This window comes from Penicillium macrosclerotiorum, assembly GCF_028827735.1.
Source record: "Penicillium macrosclerotiorum strain IBT 26536 chromosome Unknown utg000003l_segment0_segment0, whole genome shotgun sequence".
Lineage (NCBI taxonomy): Eukaryota > Fungi > Ascomycota > Eurotiomycetes > Eurotiales > Aspergillaceae > Penicillium > Penicillium macrosclerotiorum.
In genome coordinates, this window is record NW_026643083.1 from 1547959 (window position 1) to 1560835 (window position 12877).

At 46.5% G+C, this 12877-nt stretch overlaps 6 protein-coding genes across 6 annotated transcripts; 1 reads left to right on the top strand and 5 right to left on the bottom strand.

The window, feature by feature from the left end:
- Positions 1–1158: 1158 nt before the first annotated feature.
- On the top strand, positions 1159–2138 carry N7462_003452 (class II aldolase/adducin family protein; the record flags this gene model as incomplete). The annotated part of the gene is made up of 3 exons (XM_057075178.1): positions 1159–1408; positions 1471–1841; positions 1902–2138. 3 exons carry the CDS (start codon positions 1159–1161, stop codon positions 2136–2138), a joined length of 858 nt encoding a protein of 285 aa, XP_056934683.1.
- A 320-nt stretch (positions 2139–2458) lies between these two features.
- Positions 2459–3439, bottom strand: N7462_003453 (response regulator; the record flags this gene model as incomplete). The annotated part of the gene is made up of 4 exons (XM_057075179.1): positions 2459–2673; positions 2726–2834; positions 2889–3108; positions 3174–3439. 4 exons carry the CDS (start codon positions 3437–3439, stop codon positions 2459–2461), a joined length of 810 nt encoding a protein of 269 aa, XP_056934684.1.
- Positions 3440–3516: 77 nt separating this feature from the next.
- Positions 3517–6197, bottom strand: N7462_003454 (GAF domain-containing sensor histidine kinase; the record flags this gene model as incomplete). Its single annotated transcript, XM_057075180.1, has 2 exons — positions 3517–6025; positions 6109–6197. The coding sequence occupies 2 exons, from the start codon at positions 6195–6197 to the stop codon at positions 3517–3519; spliced, it is 2598 nt and encodes an 865-aa protein (XP_056934685.1).
- Positions 6198–6674: 477 nt separating this feature from the next.
- N7462_003455 (FAD-binding oxidoreductase) lies at positions 6675–8342 on the bottom strand (the record flags this gene model as incomplete). Its single annotated transcript, XM_057075181.1, has 1 exon — positions 6675–8342. The coding sequence occupies one exon, from the start codon at positions 8340–8342 to the stop codon at positions 6675–6677; it is 1668 nt and encodes a 555-aa protein (XP_056934686.1).
- A 1099-nt stretch (positions 8343–9441) lies between these two features.
- N7462_003456 (putative proline racemase) lies at positions 9442–10632 on the bottom strand (the record flags this gene model as incomplete). The annotated part of the gene is made up of 1 exon (XM_057075182.1): positions 9442–10632. One exon carries the CDS (start codon positions 10630–10632, stop codon positions 9442–9444), a length of 1191 nt encoding a protein of 396 aa, XP_056934687.1.
- Positions 10633–11040: 408 nt separating this feature from the next.
- Positions 11041–11583, bottom strand: N7462_003457 (GNAT family N-acetyltransferase; the record flags this gene model as incomplete). Its single annotated transcript, XM_057075183.1, has 1 exon — positions 11041–11583. The coding sequence occupies one exon, from the start codon at positions 11581–11583 to the stop codon at positions 11041–11043; it is 543 nt and encodes a 180-aa protein (XP_056934688.1).
- Positions 11584–12877: the final 1294 nt, after the last annotated feature.

Here is a 12877-nt window from a genome sequence, read left to right on the forward strand (position 1 = left end):
TGTCGCTTGATCTCCACACCGTAGGCTCGACCTTCCATTGAATGACATCTGCGGGGAAGGCGCTCCACGTCTGATACGGTGCGCCGGCTTGTTTGCGACATTCTGTGCAATGGCAGTTGATGAGCTTGGTAGGCGGGGTTGAGGCTGAGTAGCGAATGTAGCTACAAGCGCAGCCTCCGGATATCATTGTCATTTTCCACCTATTCCAATCGAAGACAGGACGCGTAATATGGTTGAGAAGGCGATGAAGTTGGGGAATTGCGCGGATGTTCATACATCGAAGAGCGGAGCAGGTCATCATCGGATTTTATAAACGCTCGGTTCGTCTTTATTATAAATCAAAGATTTATATCGTGGTCATTGATTGGCCAATTACTTGATCTTCCTAAAAAGATGGTTAAGCACTACGCAAGACTGGACTCCCTGTTTATACCTATTCTGCCAATGCAGCTTTGCGGCCGTGCAATCTATATTTGCTCTTCGTAAAAAAAAATACAACACTCAAAAAGCAAGTCAGACACCATGTCATGAGTGGCGTGTTTAGACAAAATCAAAGGAAGGCATGCTACCATAGACATATCGCTCAAGCGTTGCATGTCTTCAGGCAACATTTCCACATATTAGGACCTTGAAATCTTCGATATATGATATTTTCAACATGCTTGCTAGCATGGTAGTCGGGGATGATATCCAAGATGTGTCGTAATTTGGCTCACGGTGATAGGCGCTTGTCATGCACTTAGATAAGGATAGGCGCCTTTGCTTGCGTAGTAACAACATGTTATGTGACAAATCTAGTTGATAAATACGTATTTGCTTTCCAAACAGTCTAATAGTCGGAAATCCCACTCTGGCACTACTATGTTCATATAGAGACGCACGGATCCTTGGGGTACAAGCCGAATACACCGACCCCGCAGGTCAGCGGCCCAATAAAGTACCTCGGTCCCTTCAAAAGAGAAACGATCCAATTGCAAGATGATGAATTCAGCAGGGATCGGTAAATCCAACCCATGACCCCCGTGGTCCCGGATAAATATCCATAGCACTGAGCAAGATTAGATATAACAGCACCCACAAGCCCTGACATTTTCACCGCCAGACTCATCACCACCTTTAGTTCTTAACCATCGTCGATTTATCGACCTATCATTCAAAATGGCGCCTTCTGCTAAGGTCCTGCTCAATGAAGATCATACCAATGCTGTTTCTGGCGCCCTTGGGCTAGCCAAAAATGGCAGGAAGCTCAAAATTCGGTCATACCCCAAGTTCGACACTTTAGTCGAGGAGCGGGATTATAGAAAGCAGCATCTCGCCGCAGCATTCCGCATTTTCGCCGACAGAGGGTTTGACGAGGGTGTTGCGGGGCATATTTCAGTTCGAGATCCGATTTTGACCGACCATTTTTGTACGTCTTACCTAGCTCTGGCGGGACATGCTCGATGGATGCGCTAATAGTGTCGTGCTCAGGGCTCAATCCGTTATCAATGCACTTTGCTCTTATCAAAGTTTCAGATTTAATTTTAGTAAATGAAGACGGAGAGGTTGTTGAGGGTGACGAGCCTATCAATGCAGCTGCCTTCGCAATCCACTCGGAGATCCATAAGGCCCGACCCGAAGTTAATGCTGCTTGTCACGCACATTCAGTTCATGGGAAGGCCTTCAGTGCTTTTGGTCGAGAACTTGATATGATAACTCAAGACGCACTCCGTTTTTACAAGAATCACGCCGTATACTCAGAATTTGGGGGCGTGGTACTCGATCGAGAGGAAGGAAAGCGAATCGCAAAAGCACTCGGTAATGGAAAAGCTGCAATATTACAAAATCACGGTCTCCTTACTGTACGCTGAAAATATTGCGAAGAAACAATTTTTCTGTATCTTGCTAACCCCTATATCTAGGTCGGTGGAAGTATTGATGAGGCTGCATTTTGGTTTATAAGCTTGGATAAAACTTGCCATGCACAGCTTCTCGTCGACGCAGCCGAAAAAGGAAGTACCCACCAAAGGAAGATTATCAATGATGAAGAGGCTGAGTTTACATCAAGACAAGTCGGGAGTCCGGAGAAAGGATGGCTTGCTTTTCAACCTTATTATGATGAGATCGTTGCCAAGACGAACGGTGCATTTTTACATTAAGCTATTTAATACCATGAAGTCAAGCAATCTTGCACACGCTGAGATTTTCTTAATTGAATTATATGAAAGGATGAAGGGATATAAGGCTTTATATATATCAAAGTCGACCAGGTCTGAGCAGATATGCGTATAAGTAGAGAATTCGTCTCGCCTATACATTCTAAATCTAATTTCAAGTCAGCAATAGGCAAAAGTTTGTATTTAATCAATATAATTTCTCTGATTGAAATATAATATGATACATCCACAAAAATAGCAAATATTATACAGGCATAATGTCGTCAATGACCGTACGATTTATGTTCCAAGGGTATTTGTCATCATGGTAAGCTCTGGAGTATCTCCCTAAGTTGCTTGAGTGGAGTAGGCTTCGTTAGGAATTTGTCAACTCCACTCCTGTTGGCCTCCCGTTGTACATCTGCGGACAGGGCAGCAGTGAGAATGATGATAGAAGTCCGATGGAGATTGTTTGTCTTTTCGTGGTGTCTGATTTCTCGAGTTGCGGAAAGACCATCCATCACTGGCATTGAGATATCTAAACTTCGTGAGCTACTGAGTTCATGGGCCTGTAACGCGTTATTACATACCCATAACGACAGCGTCAAACCTCTCATTCTTGAAAAGTTCAACTGCTTCGAGGCCGTTGCTCGCGGTCCGGTACGTAAAACTAGTATTCTTCACGCATGCCTCGATGATCTAAATGACTGAACCTTAGCATAGAACACAGGCATATAGGATTACATATCAAACCTTCAAGTTGACGTTGTTATCTTCGACCAAAAGAATATTTTTAGCATCCCCTCTTGGTTCTAACTGTTCTTCTGTGCTGGTTTCCTCCTTATTGGCCAATTGAGGGCTAGAATTGTCAGATTCTGTGGTGGGAGATAGATCTCCAGAATTGATATCGCTCTGCGCTCCATATTGACCCAGGCAGTATTCAAACGCCGTTGCAAGTGTTTTGGGACTCACGCTATGGCACATAACAATCAGTTAATTGCTTTCAAAGTGCTTGAGTTTTCCTTGGGCACCACTCACGGCTGTGATAAAAAGATTGCTCGATCACGGTCATTCTCTTTGACCAACTTCCGGCTGCTTACTTGCGCACCAAGCACAATAAGAGGAAAGGAGGTCTTCGACTTTATGAACTTCCTGATATCGGAATCTGTGGGTAGTTGAGAGAACGTTCGGTACTCATGTTCAGTAACAACGAGAAAATCAGCTTTTTGGTACTGAAGTTCGTCGGGGTTCAACACGCGAAGGCAAAACCAGTCGGCGACCATCTGGCTAAGACTATTCCGCATGCTATTGAAGATTTCTGGTCGAATACCCAAATCTCCCCGCTCAAAGCTACTTGAGAAGAACGATACAGTCATGCCGTTCAGGCTATGGCGTAAGGCATGATAAGGGGAGGGGGAGGAGGCTCTGGTCCTGAGGTCTCGACAGGAAGAATCACATCGACATCAGTGCCACGATCTACTTCGCTGTTGAAATTTATTTGACCGCCTAGTGACTTTACGATCTGATGGACCAAGTGAAGCCCCACACCAAGTCCTGGAGCCTGTGTGTCCTCTTGGAGAAACGGAATATAGAGGTGGTGCAGCAGAAAATCTTGAGACATGCCACGGCCAGAGTCGCTAATTGTGAGGCGAACTGCAGACACGGGGGAGTCATCCTTCCCAATAAGCGTGTCTTTTCGCATTCCCAGTCGTATAAAACCTGATTTCGTATATTTCATGGCATTGCCGAAAAGATTCATCACCACCCGGCGCCAAGCACCCGCGTAAACCGGATAGTGCCAGCTGTCCTGCCACTCAATATCAACGATCGTGATCATACGATTTTGGCCGTCATTTTCAATAGATGAAACAGTCCTTTTCTGAGGCTCAGAGGCGGCGTCAGTCTCACGTCTGTGGAATTCGAGTCCAGCCAGGAGGCCTTCCACTACTTCTTGAACCAAGGAACCTAAGTCTTCGTCATGAATCGGCCCTGGTGTAGCCATTTGAGAGAGAGAATTATTGTTTCGTTCTTCATGGTTTGATGTTTGTGACGATCCGAGGGTGTTTATCTTTGCGTAGTCTAGCAGGTGGTTCAGAGTATCCAGCAGAGTTCGACCACAGCTCTGCACGGTATCCAATAAACCTCGCTGAGTGTAGGAGTTGGTAGTCTCTTGAAGTAGCTCCACGGTACCGAGGACGCCGTGTAATGGCGAGCGGAGTTCGTGAGAGATGGAGGAAATAAAATCTCCTTTTGCGCGATCTGCAGCCTCTAGGTCCATTCGTGAAACCTCTGCCATCACACTGTTGCTGAAAGCTGCCATGTATGTTAAATCTTTGGGCTCAGATAGCACACGACCTGGATCATTTGTCCAAACCAAATTCACGGTGAACCAACGACTGCGCTGGAAGTCCCATACTGGGTATATTGCTATGCACCGAGCCTCAGGAAGAATCGCGTGGAGATGCTTGATCTCTAAGGTCTCTTCTTGTAGCTTCTTTCCCCTTGGAGATCCTTCCCTAATTTTACTTTCTCCTAGAGCATATGTTTGGCTCACTTCGTCTGCGAGCCCCTCATAGCTCAATGCAACCGAACCATCCTTTTCAATATGAAATATTTTCCCGCGCGGGTATCTATCGATCAAATGACCAATGAAAGAGCCTGGCAAGGAGACATAATGATTATCTTGCTCATTATCGTCTCGGCTTGAGGCAAAAGATGTTGAATATCCCAGCACAAGGCTTTTTGGCCCGTTCATTCCGTCGTCGCTCATAGCATCCGTGTCCATTGTTAGATCGAAACTGATTTCATCCCTATCCTCCCCACCACCATAATCCGAACCGATCATTTTGCGCCGAGCATAAACTGTGGCATCAATGAACATAGCTCCCTCTACATCCAATGCTTGATCCATTAGACAGGATGCACGGTTAAGAACAGACTGGACATTGGATGGGGCGAGCGATTGCTGAAGATGGCTTGTTGTAGGAGACAATCGAGGTCGTTGACTTTTCCCATCCTTCTCTTTAGGCTCCCGTAAGCCTTCTCCCTCGGCCTTGAACGTGTGCACGGGAGATTGGCTCCTCTGAGACTCTTTCTGTGGGTCTGGAAATTCATCAAATGCTTCAGATGGCCGTCCCCTCTCCCCTGAGTCGCTACGCCTTTCTTGTTGACTATCCGCCAACTTAAGCTTGTCGAGTCTTTGATCGATATAATTGAACTTATCTTCTGAGTACTCTCGGCTGTTGATACCTTCGCTTAAGTCAGATTTGCCCTGGACAAATAAGCCTAAGGCCCGGACCATTTTCTCTTCGCGGTATTCCTCCCGCATTGCTCGCTGAGAGAGCAAATGATCCATGACAGTAGCACTCATCTCCTTGAGAAATTGAATTTGTTCATCTGTCAAGGCTTCGCGAGGCTTGTCATCCAGAACTGCGACGCTGCCAATGACATAAGAGTGCGGTGCTTTTATTGGAACAGAAACGTAGAATCGATGGTGGGGAGGGCCCGTCACAGATGAATGGGACTGGAAAAGTGGATCTTCCACAAGATCTGCCACCATAAACATGTCGACTTCTTTAGTCGTAAACAAAGTCATTGCTTGGTTGCACATCGGTATGTTCTGGCGTGGAAGCTGCTGTACGCCGCTCCATAGAGATTCTGATCCCTGACCATTTTCGCCACCGCGCAGACTGAGAGAAGGTGTAGATTCGGCGATCACATGTTGTGTAGTCCGGTCAAACAAAGATATCAGAGCTCTTTTTGCATTCAATCGCAGGCTCGCCAACTGGGCAAACACAGTCAAGACATTGTCACGTGATGTATTAGGATGGCGGCCGACTGATTGTTGTGCGAACTTCTCTGACTGTGAAAACCCCCAGTATGGGAGATAACTATGTTACATAAATTTCAGCATTAGCTGTTTTCAGTTAATAAGCAGAAGGGGGAACAAGGGTGGAGTTAAGGTGAACAGCACAGGTGCATTTCCCGTTCCCGCGCAGCGTCGATGTTGTAGGCATATTTCCGTGGGCCGGAGCCCCAGCTGCTTTTTGAGATAGATGTCATGGGCGATCAAATAAATCCAGGTGAAAAAAAGAAAACAAAAAAGAAGTATCACGTAATCAAGGGTATCAGGTTCAAGTGGTGAGCATAATTTTACCCTATAGTGCCTATGCACGATTTCGAGGAGTGGTTTCAGAGTTTGGGACAAGTGGCGATGTCAGGACAGAAGTTTTCTTTTTTCAAGTCTAAATATCGAGAGCTTATAATGACATAAAATATTCAGGGACAAGAAATGCTTATGGTTTCTGGCCCGGCTAACCGGTTTACGATCCTCGGTCATATCCCAGTTCCAGTAGCCCTCATACAGGTGCAATTCGCTGACGTCATGTCACTCCGGCCGACCCACTAAAAGCTGCAAAGGCTATTGTTAGCCCCAGTCCAGAGAAAAACTATTTTCAATAAATCATCACTGACATCTATACTTCAAAATTTATGTATATCATTAAAATAGATATTGGAGCCCTTGAGATTGAAGATGGCTTAACCAAGTTTGAATCCCCCAGTACACCCTTTCTGGAATAGCCCGTCTGGGTCATATACCTTACTAACACTTCTGAGAAATTGCAAATTATCCTGGCCGTATCCTTCCAGGGGTTTCTGCCATTTCTCACAGTAGTTGATATAGCGATACAAGTGACCTGCACCGTTGGTCGCCGCAATATCGTCAACTTGGTCAAGTATCTCTCGTATCACTTTATAGACGAGTTCATCGTCTTTAGCTTCCACCCATGACACCGACAAGCTGACAATAATAAGTGATTCTTCATTTTCATGTATTCCGGCCATATTAGGATCGCCCTTCCCGACCCAAGAGGGAAGAAGTGGCTGCATAATCATGCCCCAGAAAATACCCTTTACCTTCAGAAAGGACCCTTTCGCTGCCTCGAAGATATCACGAGCCCCGATAATTGTATTTATATCGTTTTTGATGGTCGTCGTACCAAATGAGTTTCGCTTACCAGAAAAGGTTCCAGAGCCAATTTGAATGATGGCGGACGAGACAGTTCGAACTTTCAAATTGTTCCAATATCGCCAGAGGTTTAAAAACCCCGAATTTTCCCAGAAAGCTGGGCGTTTATTTAGCTCTGTCGACTCTTTCGACACGTCAGTGTAGGCCAGATGCACGGAAAAAAGCCAAATTCCCAAAGTTTGGACATATCCAAGACAAGCAATAGGCCCCGAGGCATACGGATCAACCTTCTTGCCGCTAATACTGGGGTCCATTAGTTTGAGGTTCTCATGCAAGAGCATGAGGCCCTTCGTTGACTGGGATTTCGGTGCATAAATGTGTCCACCCCATATTTTTGAGTTTGGAAAGCAGCGCATGGTGAAACGAGTAACAATGCCGAAATTGTTCGAGCCGCCTTTTAACGCTCGCCATAAATCGGAATGGGAAGTCGCTGTAGCTGTAACAATTTCTCCCGACGCAAGAACGACTTCGTAGCTAATTGTGTTTGAGCAAGCCAGCCCGTATCGAGGGGTGAAGAACGAAATCCCCCCTAGCTTGCTTGTCAGTGGTGCAAGAGTAAATATTGCAGACTGTCTGTGCTTACCTCCCAAAGTAAAGCCGGCCACCCCAACATCACAACTCCTTCCTCCTACAATTCCAAGTCCCATATCGTCCAGAACCTGTGTAACCTCCACCCATCGGGCTCCGGGTCCAATCGTTACACTTTCGCGGTCATCCGCAACTGTCACTTCTCGTAGATGAGTGAGGTCGATTAACACGCCTCTTTCAGCACTCGCAGCTCGTGCGAGTGTGGTTTGGCCACCACCTCGAACTGCGAATGTCACTTGATCGGAATCCGGATTCGATCCAGTTCGGTCAAATTCGGCCTTGATGACCTTAATCGCCTCTGAAACCTCCACGGTGTCGCACGGCTGAACAATTGCAGATTGGGGAACATCACATTCTTGTGCGGCGTAATAAGTACTGATAGCGCGTTGAAACAGGTCCACGTCGCGATGAGGCAGAAGGACCCTCCGTGGTAGGTTTGCCATCAACTTCTCAATCAAGGGGTTGGGAGTCGCTTGAATTTCATGCTTCTGAGTTTGCCCTTCAGGTCTGGATTTTGGCCGATGTAGGAGCCAGATAACCAGAGCTAATACCGCCGTGGCAATACCTAGAGATTGCAGAAAAGGAGGCATTGCGACTAAAAGTCGGACACTCTCCGGCTTCATTGAGAACCCCAATCGGCGAAAAGCAGTGTATTATTGTCTTTTTGAGAAAATTCTGGCGGCTGGCGTTACGTCCCGCAATTTATGTAAAATCAAATAAAAAAGACCTCTATCCATTTTAAAATTGTTTTCCAGAGTTATAAAACAAGCTCCAATCCTGATTCAGGGGGCCGCTATTTTCAGCCTTGCTAGTACGAGTTTGGGGGCTAATTTGGTATGTGGTTCCTCCTGCTCGAAGGTAAAAGGGGGCCGCGGAGCTGTCTGTTGGAGGGCTAGCCAGCGTGCGACTGGCTGAGAATAGCGATGGATCTCCCGAATCCACGGGCGTGGCGGAGTTATCAGCGGCTCTCCGGGCACTGCGACGTTCAAGGCCTACGTATAAAAAACCTCCAGCCTTATGGAATGAGACGAAAATGGATATCCTATCAACGGCCAGGGGATACACTATAAACGGTGTGTGGTGCTCTTTCCACGGGCAGATATCTATCTAGACAGGATCCGCCTCTGACCGCAGAACTTATATAAAGCTCTTATCTCGGATAGAGCTCTCCTGTCTCGTCGTGCATCCGACGACTGGCCTATCCGAGGATGAAAGGATGCTACAGAGGGCGCTTGCCGATATCTTCCGCATACCATATCTGATCTTTTTTTTGAACTTTTCCTTGCCTCTAAAGTAGTATCTTTCGCGCAATGTCATGCCACAAGATAATTGATATCAAATTTAGATGACGCGTCAGTGATTGGACGCCGCAGCCGCGGAGATTTGAGGGAGCGCGGTTACTACAAGCAATGTTCCTTCGACGCCTTTGCCTTCGACATGGATGGCTTCATTTTTTCTACATGTAATCCATATTTATGATACTTACATCACCGCAAGTATTCAACAAGATATCGCATTCTTTCCGAATTTGAAGTGAATAACAACTATTGCCGTTGTAGTACATTCTCATTTCCCGGTGAATCTATGGATCCAAACTTAAATATCGGACAGTTGGATAGAACACTGAATGAATACAGCTGTCTGAATAGCTATAGTGTGCGACCCTCGCCGGCTTGTATTTTCCATCTTCTATTCGGCACATGCCTGCATTGTAAATCCACTGGCACTGGTTATATCACCTTGCTCAAGAATGAAAGTTGAAGTTCCAGTGTAATATGCCTGGCCCTCGACACAAACCACAACTCTATCTTCGTCTGTCTCTCCCAATGCAACATTATCATCAGTGATGGTAGCGACAAAACTTCCTGTTTGGAAATGATTTGACACTAGAGAATTGTAGGCCCACTTCTGGCCTTTCTGTCTTATTCCTTTCGCATGGGCAAGGGCCATGCGGGCTGTCACACAGGATCCAGTGGGAGATCTATCGATCTGATCATCGGCAAAAAAGCAGAGGCCGGTTTCAGCGCCATCAACTCCTTCAGGCCGCGATCCGATTTCAGTGTCCACTACCATGACGGAGTACAAAAATGACAGCCGACTATCTTCAGGGTGGCTTATAGCCTGCACAACACTTGGTTCAGTCGTGAGATAGGCCTTGAGCCTGCTGGCGGCGTTTGATATTTTTTTTATATCAACTTTTTGTAATCCATTTTCAAATCCAAGTTCACGAGCATCCACTAGTACATAGAAAGCCCCGCCGTATGATATATCGATATTGATAGACTTCTTTTGGCCTAATTCAGGCCAGCACACTTCCTCGGGAAGAGAGATTTTTAGATTAGTGGCAGCAGCGAAAGCTGGAGTAGAAAGAAATCTGACCGGGCGAGAGGGATCTGATTCCTCTCCATTGGCTGTAGCTGGCACTATCACACGAACTAGTCCACAGGGAGCGTGTATATTCACAGCAACCTCACGTGTTACCGAGTCAAATTGAAGCTCCTTGCGCTTAGGAAAGACTTTGAGATCATGTGTATCCACCAAGAACCTCCCAAGTGCGATCGTAGCATGGCCACACATAGTAGAGAACCCTCCGTTATGGGTAAAGAGGGTGCCAATGTGGGCCTCGCCCGACTGGACCAGTTCGGTCTCAGGAATAATGATTGCTCCATACATATCGTAGTGACCACGGGGTTCCAACATGATGCGTTTCCGAATGTGATCATACTGGTTCTTGGCTTGATCACGCTTTTCAAGAAGAGTACCCTTGAGGGAAGGGAAACCTTGGAAAACGATTCGGGTTGGCTCGCCAGTGGTATGCATGTCGATGCATCGAATGGGCTCTGCGCCCGGCAGTTGATCGAATTTTTGGACCAGGTCCATGGTGTAGGAGGGAAACAAAATAGCAATTGATATGCAGCCAGGCTCCAGTAGTTCTAGAGAATTGAATCACAGATTCACAGAGAAATATGACCACTTTGAATGTTTGAATTCTTTTCGAGTGGGTTTGGGGTTTATGACTCAGTGGTAGGCTCCGAACAATCGCGGGGCTGGTTGGGCTCTCCGCGGACGGCCCTTCCGAGTATCGGGAACCGGTGCCCATTAATCATCCCGCTGAGACCGATACTTTCCTAAAGAATTCGCATGTCTTCTATCAATATCTGTGGATTCTATGGTTTAAATGCTTCTCCTTGATTGCACGGTATCACAGTTCGCATGAAATATCTACCCGATTATGGAAACATCCAACTTCTTGAGGATATACATCGCTACTGCAAAAAAAAAAAAAGATCAAGCGGTGCTGGAGAAATCCTTCTCAAGATCCATGAAACGTAAATCCTCTGGTAAAGCCAAGTCGCCAAATCTGTCACGCGGGAATGGCGTTGATTTGCCATTCTTGTGATAACCCTGGCGCATGTACCACGAAATGAGTTTCTTTCGCGTTGAAAGAGCATTCAATTCGCCTGTTGTAACCCCCCAGGTCTTTTGACAGTATTGTTCGGCAAAGGCAAGAACCTGTCGTCCAACTCCCGCTTGTTGGTGACTCAGATCGACTGCGATCATGGAAAACCGAGCACGGTTTCCTTCACGTCGGGAGATTTCAATGGAGGCCACGAGATGCCCATCGATATTTGCGATTAGAATGTCTCGGTCTGGGTTGCTGATCGTCGCCACGACATGGTTCAGCTCGAGACGAAAGCGCGATCCGATTTCCATGTCGGCAGTCCATCCTTCTCGACTATCTTCGGCCCGAAATGCAGATTCGACTAGCTGACGAATATCCTCTGCGTCTGCAAGAGTTGCAAGTCGGAATTGGAGGCCGGAATTAGACATCAATGGCAAAAACAAGTGAACAGGAGCCCTTTGCAGCAGTAGGGCGAGTTCAATGCAATGCTTGGCGGAATAACACAGACTGACACTGAGCTTTGAGAGTAAGAATGCTATCAATCGGTGCCCATAGTAGAGTTTCTATAAGTAAGTGTCCTTTGCAGTCGCAATTTGAAATATTGGCTCCCTCGGTCCGGCTACGGCGTAATGTACTGAGAAGGGCGTGAAGGGCGCCCATGGACTCCGATGCGGTGTTCACTAGCCGAGTGGGGCGATATTTTTATGTACTTGGCTAGACAGGACCACGACAGCCTTGTTCTTGTGGCTCTTCGAGCCCTGCATTTAATACTAAAAGTTATCAAATATCATAAGACAATCCTAATCTGAATTGCCAGCTATGTCTCTTTCCCCCATCATCGATGAGTTTTATCATGTTGGGGGGGAAGAGATCGGATTACAAAAGCAATCTGGAAGCGATGCTGTCGGGAATATTGAATCATCGATCCCCAATTACCATGGGATATGCTTGGTCCTGCGATAAAGTTCGCGCAGGAGCTTATTATTTGTCCTTTCTTGTCTTACGACCGGTGTCCCAGGGGACCGAGGTCATATTGATCATGCGATTATCCGGATAGGGCACCCTTGGGATTCATTGGAGATTGCCCTAGATCAACTTACAACGACTTTTAAAAAACACCCACCAACTATGACCGAGTGTGGGCCATCTTAAAGTTTGGTGTCCAGTTCCCGTTCGACGAATATCATAGTCTTCCTGGCAAATTAGGGCAGTCGCTTGAAACCCTGGTAGGTCATACCTAAGAACCCCTTGTCGGCCGTATGGATAGCAAAAACTGACAGTCCTGTCTATCAACTATAGACCTTCAAAGTGAGTTCCCCGGCGAGGTTCTTCGTGTTCAAAAGATGGTTGGCGAATGCAAACACAACTAATGTCTTGCATTCTCTATACATGCTGTTTGTTGAGTGGGAGGTTGACATCATGCGGGGCGCTTTTTCGGTGGCATACTTCATTCAACGACGACAAAAATGAGGCTTTGACTGATAACGCTCATATGCCATGCTTTTCTCTCCTATGACCTTTCAGGTACCATTAATCTGTAAACCCGTCGAGTAGATATTCTGTGGAGGCTCTCCGTGGTCAATTTGGGCCCGTGACGTACGAGAACTGACCCCTCGGCACTCAAACCTCACAACCCCCACTTTGCCTCCATTTCGGACCAAGTTGCTGTATTCGTTTGATTTCAAATCAACGGCATCGTACATCATTTAACCTACCTTGAAT